Source organism: Neoarius graeffei, chromosome 9, assembly GCF_027579695.1.
Source record: "Neoarius graeffei isolate fNeoGra1 chromosome 9, fNeoGra1.pri, whole genome shotgun sequence".
Taxonomy (NCBI): Eukaryota; Metazoa; Chordata; class Actinopteri; order Siluriformes; family Ariidae; genus Neoarius; species Neoarius graeffei.
The window spans coordinates 80,617,807-80,629,972 of NC_083577.1; the positions used below are offsets into that span (position 1 = coordinate 80,617,807).

Genomic DNA, 12,166 nt, shown 5'->3' on the forward strand with positions numbered 1-12,166 from the left:
AGAAAGGAAAAAAGACTACTCCTCTTCTTCATCCCATGATTAACAGGGCTACAAGGCACAGTGATAACTGATGTGATGGTCATGACAGCAAGCAAATTTTCACATTAGAAACCCTTCGCATTCTGTCCTGCCATTGAGGGAGCTTGAACAAATGAGAATGAGAAAGCAGGTGACGTAAATATGATTTTTTTTATTATTATTGCATATTTTCAAGAGTAAGTAGACTTTTTCATATCTTGCTGCTCTGACATGTGACATTCATCAGTGCTACTAAAAAACTGAACACTGTTCTCAGGCTATTTGGTAAAAAAAATACTAATGAATTTTTAAATGTATACTGTATATAATACCATAATATAATTCTCTTCAACATTGCAAGGTTGTCTGCAGACATCAAAATATATTATACACACCAAACAACCTTCCAGTTTGGTGTAACAGTGCGATGTCTTCACAGGATGTCCACTCGAGCGAAGGACTGATCCGTTCCCAAGTTATTCTCCACAAACACCTCATACTTTCCTGAATCCGATGGCCGCGCACTTTTGATAGTGAGAATGGTGTTGGTGTCACCTACGTCAAAAAATACTCTAGGGGAAAATACACACAACAGAATTTACATTCTAGTAAATGAGAACATGAGACGTTGAGATGGATGGACTTGAAGCTACCAGACTGAATGTATTTCACTACCTGTCATCTTCCTCTATATCATCTCCATCCTTTAGCCAGCCAACATCAGGAGGCGGTTCCCCACTGATCTCCGCCTTCAGCACCACCGTCGTCCCTCTCCTGCCTTTTACGCTGTCCGGTCCTTTGGTCACCTTAGCTGGGACTGCATGTACAAAATGTTTTTAGTACTATTCTTGAAACAGTACCAATCTGCATTATGCTGTTAGATCTTTGCAAGTTCTACCTACCCTCCACTATGATACAGGCAGAGCCGGATGTCTGACCAAAGGGGTTTTTAATAGTAATGGTGTATCGGCCCAGATCCGTGAACTCCCCATCACGCACCACTAGTGCCACAACATCAGGGTCCTCAAACACATAGCGATACTTGGGTCCATCTTTAAGCTCTTTTCCATCTTTTGACCAGATGATGAAGGGGTCAGGGAAAGCGCTGACTCGGCACTCCAACTTTGCTGCACTTCCTTCCACCAGGAGCACGTCTTTTAGCTCCTGCAGAAACTTCGGCGGCCCTTTCTCACGTAGCTCCTTCCTCGATCTTAAAGAAACATTACAAAGGAAACAACCTGGAGACATCCTTCATTGTATTCCATTAGTTTAAAAAGACTTGTTTGTTCATGGAACTGGTTTCACTACTTGGGTTCATTTAAATTGCACCAACCTTACAATTTTATCTTCGGGTTTGCATTTATACATACATGTCAACCTTTAGTTACCCATGCCCTTACAAAATCTGTACTTTTCCCTTACATACACCCAGGCTCGGACTGGTAATCTGTGATTTTGGGCATTATCCCGGTGGGGCGCTGTACCTCAGACGTGCTTTGGGCCGGCCCTCACAAGTTAACACCGGCCCTGTTCTCTACATAGCAATTACAAGTGACTACTAGCAATAGAAAATCCACTACTACGTTTTCGACTAAGCACATCATGATTTATGGGGGGAGCGTGCACTTTATATACCCCTTTACTTTTGATACACATCTTTGTCATGGTGGGCATGTGGCGTAATTTTATTTTTCTTCTTTTAACTGTAAAATCCTTACAACAAACTAAACTAAAAATGAAACTAAAAACTTTGTTGAAGCCAAACTACGATGTTCCTTTTGTATTTGGTGGATTTCTGTTCGAAGATTTTGCAAAAATGTGTAGCGGTGCATGATGGGGTAGGAATCTAACGGCTGTCGTCTACCGTTTGATGTTATGAGTTGCGCAGGTTCATGGGAACACGGATGTGTGTTGTGCATATATTCACTGAATAAATAATGGAAAGAGGTGGCAAAAAGAGAAAAGGGGGCGCGGAGAAGATTCGCGACAAAAAGCAAAAAGCTCTTCAAGCTGACGCTTCCAAGTGTTTTAAAATAGATCATTTGTTTGCTGTGGCCAGTAGTGCTACTACTAGCATTGCTGCTAGTGTTCCCGACGTCCCTACTACAAGTTCAACGGGCGAAAATGAGGACAACGTTACTGGAGAGGTCAGTACAGGCTCAAAGCCAAGTGATGTGTATGTTGGGTCGGACTCGGAGGATTCCGTGGCCAGTGAGCAGGTCGAGGGAAAGGACGCACAGGAGATTACAGAACCCGAAGTTGTTCATCATGCTCAAATTCATGCTAGCACTTCCAGTGTTAACGTTCCTTCAGAGAGGATTACGTCTGAGGCCGAGCCTGCTATGGACTATTTCAGCCGCCCTAACCAAAACGAACTGTCTTTATTTTTTGAAAAACACCTAACATGTGCATGGCCATCCCCGAGACTGTCTCCTGTAAGGTAAGGTAAACACACACACACACAAATTCTCACGATGAGAATTTATCATGTCGATGGGACGACGTTAATTTTAATCCCACACACACACATTTTGGAGACACAAAAGCTTGTGTGCTTGTGCTTCTGTTTTGTAATATGTTCAAGGTGAAATTGAAATGACAGTGAAAGTGTGTTTTCATGGTGTTTAGGTGTCTGGTATTTGTTCATTGGGGGTTCGGTGTGGACGGGTGGGTGGATGTGTGCGAGTGCGTGTTTGGGGGTGGTTTCGTCGGGCCAGTAGTGGGCTGGTCCAGAGGAAAAATGCCAGGGCCGAAATTTGTTCCCAGTCCGACCCTGCATACACCCATGAGCCCTTATACACAAGAAAAAAATTCCAATATACAGTGGAGCAAAGAAGTATTTAGTTAGCCACCAATTGTGCAAGTTCTCCCACTTAAAAAGATGAGAGAGGCCTGTAATTTTCATCATAGGTACACTTCAACTATAAGAGACAGAATGGGGGAAAAGAATCCAGGAAATCACATTGTAGGATTTTTAATGAATTAATTGGTAAATTCCTCGGTAAAATAAGTATTTGGTCACCTACAAACAAGCAAGATTTCTGGCTCTCACAGACCTGTAACAACTTCTTTAAGAGGCTCCTCTGTCCTCCACTCGTTACCTGTATTAATGGCACCTGTTTGAACTCATTATCAGTATAAAAGACACCTGTCCACAGTCACACTCCAAACTCCACTATGGCCAAGACCAAAGAGCTGTCAAAGGACGCCAGAAACAAAATTGTAGACCTGCACTAGGCTGGGAAGACTGAATCTGCAATAGGTAAGCAGCTTGGTGTGAAGAAATCAACTGTGGGAGCAATTATTAGAAAATGGAAGACATACAAGACCACTGATAATCTCCCTCGATCTGGGGCTCCACGCAAGACCTCACCCCGTGGGGTCAAAATGATCACAAGAACGGTGAGCAAAAATCCCAGAACCACACGGGGGGACCTAGTGAATGACCTGCAGAGAGCTGGGACCAAAGTAACAAAGGCTACCATCAGTAACACACTTCGCCGCCAGGGACTCAAATCCTGCAGTGCCAGACATGCCCCCCTGCTTAAGCCAGTACATGTCCAGGCCCATCTGAAGTTTGCTAGAGAGCATTTGGTTGATCCAGAAGAGGATTGGGAGAATGTCATATGGTCAGATGAAACCAAAATAGAACTTTTTGGTAAAAACTCAACTTGTCGTGTTTGGAGGAGAAAGAATGCTGAGTTGCATCCAAAGAACACCATACCTACTGTGAAGCATGGGGGTGGAAACCTCATGCTTTGGGGCTGTTTTTCTGCAAAGGGACCAGGACGACTGATCCGTGTAAAGGAAAGAATGAATGGGGCCATGTATCGTGAGATTTTGAGTGAAAACCTCCTTCCATCAGCAAGGGCATTGAAGATGAAACATGGCTGGGTCTTTCAGCATGACAATGATCCCAAACGCACCGCCTGGGTAATGAAGGAGTGGCTTCGTAAGAAGAATTTCAAGGTCCTGGAGTGGCCTTGCCAGTCTCCAGATCTCAACCCCATAGAAAATCTTTGGAGGGAGTTGAAAGTCCGTGTTGCCCAGCGACAGCCCCAAAACATCACTGCTCTAGAGGAGATCTGCATGGAGGAATGGGCCAAAATACCAGCAACAGTGTGTGAAAACCTTGTGAAGACTTACAGAAAACGTTTGACCTCTGTCATTGCCAACAAAGGGTATATAACAAAGTACTGAGATGAACTTTTGTTCTTGACCAAATACTTATTTTCCACCGTAATTTGCAAATAAATTCTTTAAAAATCAGACAATGTGATTTTCTGAATTTTTTTTCTCATCTTGTCTCTCATAGTTGAGGTATACCTATGATGAAAATTACAGGCCTCTCTCATCTTTTTAAGTGGGAGAACTTGCACAATTGGTGACTGACTAAATACTTTTTTGCCCCACTGTAACTTCCCAGCCACAGAATGGCCTGTTTTTTTTTTTTTTTTTTTGTTATATTGCAGAAATAAACATACATCACAATGATCAAATTTCAGCATGAACTACATTTCACCAATTTTATGAAATCTAAAGGCCGTATAACTTTAAGGAAAGTGAGAAATTAAAAAGAAAGAAAGAAAGAAAGAAAGAATGCACACACTTTGGCCAAAATTCTAGTTTATATCAGTGCTAACAATATTTGAAGCTGAACCAGAGTCTCAAGGACGTAGTAGCTCATCTGGCCTGCCATTAAAACAACCATGATGACCAAAACATCAAACTGAACTGAAATGTGACAATGTGAGAGAGGACCAACCTCCATGACAAACTGTTTACAACAGGAAAATCAATAAAGGACTAAATTTTGTTCCCCGAGGGAAGATTGACCCAAAACATCGATCAGAACTGAATTCACATGATAAATGAAAGAGGAGATACAATTCTAGTCAGAAGAAAGTGTACTGCTGGTACCTCGTATAGTGAAGGCTACATCAGGGGGCAGAGCCTTTTCTTATAAAGCTCCACACTTTTGGAACAGCCTTCCACGTAGTGTTCGGGAATCAGACACAGTCTCAGCGTTTAAATCTAGGCTGAAAACATATCTGTTGATTCAAGCCTTTTGTTAACAGTGTTTATGATGTAAAGGTGTAGATCTGGAGGGTCCTCAGACATAGAGTGTTTTGGTAAGCTGGGAAATGTATGGATGCTGTCAGTCCCCACTCGCTTGCTCACTCAAGTTTGTTGATGGTGTAGCGGGTGCTGCTTTATGTCCCGGGGCTCCCTTATGCCTGTGTTACCTTCTGGCTCTCCCCTTTTAGTTATGCTGTCATAGTTAGTTTTGCCGGAGTCCCTGCTTGTGCTTAGCGCAAAATGTATACTGTTCTTACTCATCAGGTGACATTGGGCATACCTAACAACCTGTGTTTTCTCTCTCTTTCTCTCCCCCCTATCCCCCCGTCTGTCCCTCTGAGTTACATGCCAATCCTGAGATCTACACTACCGTTCAAAAGTTTGGGGTCACCCAGACAATTTTGTGTTTTCCATGAAAAGTCACACTTTTATTTACCACCATAAGTTGTAAAATGAATAGAAAATATAGTCAAGACATTTTTCTGGCCATTTTGAGCATTTAATCGACCCCACAAATGTGATGCTCCAGAAACTCAATCTGCTCAAAGGAAGGTCAGTTTTATAGCTTCTCTAAAGAGCTCAACTGTTTTCAGCTGTGCTAACATGATTGTACAAGGGTTTTCTAATCATCCATTAGCCTTCTGAGGCAATGAGCAAACACATTGTACCATTAGAACACTGGAGTGACAGTTGCTGGAAATGGGCCTCTATACACCTATGGAGATATTGCACCAAAAACCAGACATTTGCAGCTAGAATAGTCATTTACCACATTAGCAATGTATAGAGTGGATTTCTGATTAGTTTAAAGTGATCGTCATTGAAAAGAACAGTGCTTTTCTTTCAAAAAATAAGGACATTTCAAAGTGACCCCAAACTTTTGAACGGTAGTGTAGATGCTGACCTCCTCTGCTCCTCAGACCTGCCTGATCCATCCTGATGCCCTAAATCTGGTTGGAGTCTCATCACATCGCTCCTGTAGAGGACAGCCCCATATGGACAGTTGAAAGCAGGGCTTTGAACCGGTTCAAGGAACGAATACGAAAACCGGGAACTTTTTCTATTTCACATGGAACAGAAATGAAACCAGAAACTTTATTATTTTTTATGTTCCGGAACAGAAACGCTTATTAAAAATAATGGTAACCGGTTAATACCGGTTTTTATTTCGTTCCTCAAAGTTTCCGTAGCCTACAAATAAAAAAGTCATTATTCTCCTGCGCAAGTTTCTATGACCTGCTGGGGTTCACTTCCTGTGTGACGTTCGCTGACTGAATGGAGAGAGCGGGAAGGTGGACTACTATCACGTCTCCACGTGATAATAAGTGAATAAGTGCATTACTGAGTGTCTGAGCAAAGAAGAGCCTGAACGTTGCAACCTCCCTATTGGCTGTTTGTAAAAATGTATCAATTGTTGCCCTTCCCACGGGAATCATCGCGGGCTCGAGAGACGAGACCTGACGAGTTAGTTCGTTGGTAGCAGAACAAAATGTCTGGACACAAATCGGGTTTTCAGAAAAGGAAAGAAAATAAACGGAGGGTCAAAAATACAAAAAAGGAGGCAGAAAATGCAAAACGAGTTTTAAGGTAGGACAAATGGTTACTTTTCTGAGGCAGCCCGCCGTGGCTGCAGGCTTTCAGTTGTGTCATTGAATGGTTATTTTTCTGAGGCAGCCCGCCGTGGCTGCCTGCAGGCTTATTTATTATAGCCCATTTAGTTAAAATAGTTGATATAAAATGTTTATAGTTATAGTTATGTGATGGTTGTCCTGATTTAGACTGGTTTTTTTTTTTTGGGGGGGGGTTGTGTGATGTTGCACCCGGGTCCAGATTAGGGCAGAACCGGCCCTGGCTACATTTCAGGTGTAGTTTGTTTTATGAATGTATGTACTTGCATAGATGTGTACTTGGTCTTCCAATATGGCGCCTAACAAAATCTCGCGGCGCGGTGACGTCATGCGGTAGCCCTCTATAGGGCCTGACTAGCCTTTGGTAACACACTAAACGAATTATCTTTCATTTTTGGCACTTTTTCTGTTTGTGTAGATGGGAAGACATACTGAGAATCCAAATCGCCAACATTTGAAATAATAATTGTTTTGAATTATTTCTTGTCTTATTTAATGAAGGTTGTAATAGAATTAGCCTACATTTGGCTTAAGCTGGATGAGACAGAGACATAATTTTATAGCCATTTGTTAAACAGCTGACAGGGAATGTAATTAACCGTTCTGGGAACAAAATTTATTTATTTTTTGTTCTAACCGGTTTGGGAACGTCTATTTAATGGTGGAACCCAAAACCGGAAACGTTAAAATTCCGTTTCTGTTCGGAACGAACCAATAGGAAAAAAATTCTGGTTCAAAGGCCTGGTTGAAAGTCACACTTGGAAGATGCTCTGTACACTTACAGTAATGCATTTACGGCTGAGGACTACAGTTGACTTGCTAACTTTGTCATGAACAGTTTTGCACTCGGGGCGGCACGGTGGTGTAGTGGTTAGCGCTGTCGCCTCACAGCAAGAAGGTCCTGGGTTCGAGCCCCGGGGCCGGCGAGGGCCTTTCTGTGCGGAGTTTGCATGTTCTCCACGTGTCCGCGTGGGTTTCCTCCGGGTGCTCCGGTTTCCCCCACAGTCCAAAGACATGCAGGTTAGGTTAACTGGTGACTCTAAATTGAGCGTAGGTGTGAATGTGAGTGTGAATGGTTGTCTGTGTCTATGTGTCAGCCCTGTGATGACCTGGCGACTTGTCCAGGGTGTACCCCGCCTTTCGCCCGTAGTCAGCTGGGATAGGCTCCAGCTTGCCTGCGACCCTGTAGAAGGATAAAGTGGCTACAGATAATGAGATGAGATGAGTTTTGCACTCGAGTTTCCATCAATGAAGAGCTATAGCATCAACGAAACTGACTTCATGTTAAAACTGTTAAAAATTTTATAATCACGCTATCTGTTATCATCCAAATGAGGATGGGTTCCCGTTTGAGTCTGGTTCCTCTCGAGGTTTCTTCTTCGTGTCGTCTGAGGGAGTTTTTCCTTGCCACCGTCGCCACAGGCTTGTTCATTGGGGATAGATTAGGGATAAAATTAGCTCATGTTTAAAGTCATTTAAATTCTGTAAAGCTGCTTTGTGGCAATGTCTGTTGTTAAAAGCGCTATACAAATAAACTTGACTTGAAAGTGTGTTAAGTTGATCTAATTACTAATTTGTTCGCAAAAAATTGACAATACTATGACCAAGTTTTGTGCAGAAGGTCTAGTTCTTTAAAAAAAAAAAGCAATCAGAACTGAAATCCATTGAGAACTGAGGAAGGGAGATGACACGATTTAACTTAAAATAAACCAAGTTGTCAACAAAATGATAAACAAATTGTTGACAACAAGAAAATCAACATACATACGACCAAGTTTTGTTCCCTGAGGGAAGATCTACCCAAAACATTGATCAGAACTGAAATCGGGTGAGAAATGAGAAAGGAGATACAATTCGAATGAGAAATCCCAAAATTCGTTAAGGTGACCTAATTAGCAGTTCGTTAGCAAAAATTTGAGAATACAATGACCAAGTGTTGTGCAGAAGGACTAGTTCTTTCAAATGAAACAATCAGAACTGGAATCCATTGAGAATACAGGGAGGAGATACGATTTAACTGAAAATAAAGTTGCGAAAGTTGTAAACAAATTGTTTACAACAGGAAAATCAACAAACAAATGACCAAGTTTTGTTCCCCGAGGGAAGATCTACCCAAAACATCTATCAGAACTGAAATTGGATGAGAAATGAGAGAGGAGAAAGTGAAAGGCCTGGAAAATTTGTTAATTTGGCCTAATTATTAACTCGTTAGCAAAAAATTTGACAAAACAATGATCAAGTTGCGTGTGGAGTGATGAGTTCTTTCAAACAAAACAATCAGAACAGAAATCCGTGGACAATCGACGGAGGAGACATGATTTAACTGAATTGTGGATGATGGATGCCACATCATGGCGATAGCGCATAGGCCTTATGGCTAGATGAGCTAAACATGTGCAGTCATGTTGTGTAGTTTAATTACCGATGGCCCCGATATGATGCCTGGATGCGGATAGCTGCCTCTTGTACTTGACGGTCATTGATGTTGATTGTGCACCCTGGTGGGGGTGCAGCCTTGACTTTGGACATCTGTCAAAGACAACACATTAAAATTTAAAATCAGTGGAATGACACATCACCAATTGCTGGGTTTCACATGACGTCACATCCGCCTCATTAGTTATTCAAAACTTTAGCTGGTGGTCGACCAAAGCTCAGTTGACAAAACGTTTGTATGGAGAAGGTGCATTGCTCGCATGAAAAATGTTTTAGGTTGTTCGAATCGATCAAACTGTGAAACTGATAAAAGTTTCTTCAGGGTTCCCTGTGAACTAATAAAAAAGGGTGAACGAACAAGACTTCACAAGAAAGGTGGCTTTTGAACCGCTCACTGAAATCGAAGAGAGCCGAGTCGAAGCATGCTCGAGTTTGCATGCAGTGATCACTTAGTGAAAGGTTTGCATTTCCCTCTCAGCTCTGTCCTTAGTGTTTTCCAAGTACTTTTCTTGCTATGCGTCGTTATTTTACGGTACTTTTCTTAGTCACGAAGCGTTAAAGTCCCCAGCTGTTTCTTTGTTTCCTCCTCACAAAGTCCATATGCATGAAGGTCGCGACAAAATTCTTCCCCAGCCGTACAGTTACAATGCGCCGTGATCACTTCTCCGTCTTGTTTAACTAAGATCCAGGTCTTTAAAGAGGTTTCTGATGATCTTTGTGAATGATTTAGCTGAGAGATAAGAGCCAACACAAGTGAGAATCAAGCCAACTGTTGTTTGTTTACACTTCAACTTGCAGCGCTTTGTTGTAAAGATGTGAACGAAAAGCTTTAAAAAATAAAAACAAAACGTACTTACACGGGCAAAAACAATATAGGATTCATTCGGCAGTGACTTGATACTGAGGTCCTTTACCCAGCCGCATACAAAAAAGTTGTAAGCCTCCATACTCTTCCACACTTTCATCTGTTTTGCGGTGTAGAAGGACGTCTGCAACACCAGATAGTTCGAGATGTCGGGGAACTCGACTGAAGGGTAGTTTTCAAGATTGTATGACAAATCCTTCTTTCCCAGACTGTAGGTGTCGATTCCATTGCGCATAGCAATCTTCTGAATATATCTAAAGCGAGCAGTGGCTTCTAGATTTCGAGCATACTCTGATAAGTTATGGAGAGTTGATTGCACTACAGCAGGTTTAGACCACCAGCTATTTCACTTCTGGTAAAACCGCTAAGAAAAGTCACGTGACTGAAACCCAGCAATACCATCACCTCCCCCCCCCAGACTGCAGTCCCTCCCAATGCCCCATGACCCCACTGCCTCCTCATCCCCTGGACCCTCTCGGCTGACCACTTCCCAGACTGCAGGCAGCCAAAGTCCAGCTGGCCGAGAGTATCAGTTCATCCGGGAGCTGCTCAACATTGAGAAGGAGAGGCTCCAGCTGCTTCAAGACCTGCATGGCCAAAGGGAGTGGCACCATCAAGAGCAGATGGGCCTTAAACAGGCAAAACTAGACCAAACAAGTAGAGTTTCAGACTGGACTGACTGGAGTGCAGCCATGATTATTTTAACTGTACACCACAATGGCAATATTTTACCCTTATATACATGCACAATGTTACAGGTGCAGGGGTCGATTCCATTGCACATAATCTTCTGAATATATCTAAAGCGAGCAGTGGCTTCTAGATTACGAGCATACTCTGATAAGTTATCGCTAGTTGTTTGCACTATGGCAGCTGTTTTGGTTTGCTAGATCACCAGCTATTTCACTTCCGGTAAAACCGCAAAGAAAAGTCACATGACTGAAACCCAAACTTAAAAAGACAGTGTAAACAACAAGAGTTTCACATCACTGGATACTATATTTGGGGAAGTCATGGCCTAATGGTTAGAGAAACAGCTTTGGGACCAAAAGGTTGCTGGTTTGATTCCCCAGACTAGCAGGATTGACTTAAGTGCCCTTGAGCAAGGCACCTAACCCCCAACTGCTCCGGCAAGAGTGGTGGCGTACCTTGTGTCTGATTAGCCAAAAGAAAAACTGATGATGTGATCATCAGTTCGGGCATTGAACCTGACCAACTGAACTGGATACTATATTGTATAATATACACCACTAGTAGTATTGATCAACAGTATCTGATTTACAAGGTTACGAAAGAAAAACAAAATTTTAAATGCAATAATGATCACCACAAAAAAGAAAGAAAGAACTTACCCCAGGTTGCTGAATATCTCCACTCACTCCCATACAGACTACTGCCCTCATGCTGGCTTTAAATACACACCTCCAGTGGGACAAGTCTGATCCCATGAAGCCCTAATTGTAAGACGCCTACAGATGCCACTCCAACATTTGTCCTTCTTTGGGTCTTTGCCTGGTGTCTCCTGACTTCCTGATGTCCATAAAAGACGTTCAGCAAGTGTTCCAGAGTAGCAAGTCAGACCTTGTATAGTGAATCGAAGGCTGAAAGACCCAAGAGGCGACCCAGAATGCAGTCCAGGCTTTGACTGATGATGATGGAGTAGTAGATGTGAAACATGAGTCCTCCCAGATGAGGGCTTCTACACAGGTGGGCTGCCACTGGGAGTCCTAAGACTCGGGTTGAGACTTGAGACCACTTACATCCAGGCATTTACATAATGGATCTTTTTAAAGACAGTGGAAAATCTGTCTCCTAATCTAGTTTACACCACAGGAGTCTTGAATGCTCGGTTTTGATTGGTCAGAATGTCTTGATTCGTGATCTATAACTTTGACAGTCATACCAGCTGCAAAACAAACCACAAGTGATTATCACTGTGCTCATTCCAGTATGGTATGATGGTATTTGTACAGTAAGAGCTTACACAGAGACTCGTATGATGGACACTCGACAAATACATCTAATTGTTGATATGGTGACTTTCTGAAGTCAGAAGTAAAGAGGGCTGGTGATGGAATCACTTTTATAACTGTTATAATTGTAAATAATAACTGGAACTAATTTGTTTTCTTGATGCTTC

The 12,166-nt window shown here is 42.4% G+C and overlaps 1 protein-coding gene across 1 annotated transcript; it reads right to left on the reverse strand.

The window, feature by feature from the left end:
- Window positions 1–451: 451 nt before the first annotated feature.
- Window positions 452–9,254, reverse strand: LOC132891372 (SPEG neighbor protein-like). Its single transcript, XM_060928881.1, has 4 exons — window positions 9,148–9,254; window positions 921–1,228; window positions 694–835; window positions 452–590 (listed from the first exon to the last, which is right to left on the reverse strand). Exons 1-4 carry the CDS (start codon window positions 9,252–9,254, stop codon window positions 452–454), a joined length of 696 nt encoding a protein of 231 aa, XP_060784864.1.
- Between the last annotated feature and the right edge of the window lie 2,912 nt (window positions 9,255–12,166).

Excerpts from the sequence above, each read along its gene's own strand:
- LOC132891372 (XM_060928881.1), bottom strand. The coding sequence starts at position 9,254 with ATGTCCAAAGTCAAGGCTGCACCCCCACCAGGGTGCACAATCAACATC. Across the intron at positions 836-920 it reads TGCCTGTATCATAGTGGAGG|TCCCAGCTAAGGTGACCAAA; the intron begins GTAGGTAGAACT and ends TTGTACATGCAG. Across the intron at positions 591-693 it reads GATATAGAGGAAGATGACAG|AGTATTTTTTGACGTAGGTG; the intron begins GTAGTGAAATAC and ends ATTTTCCCCTAG.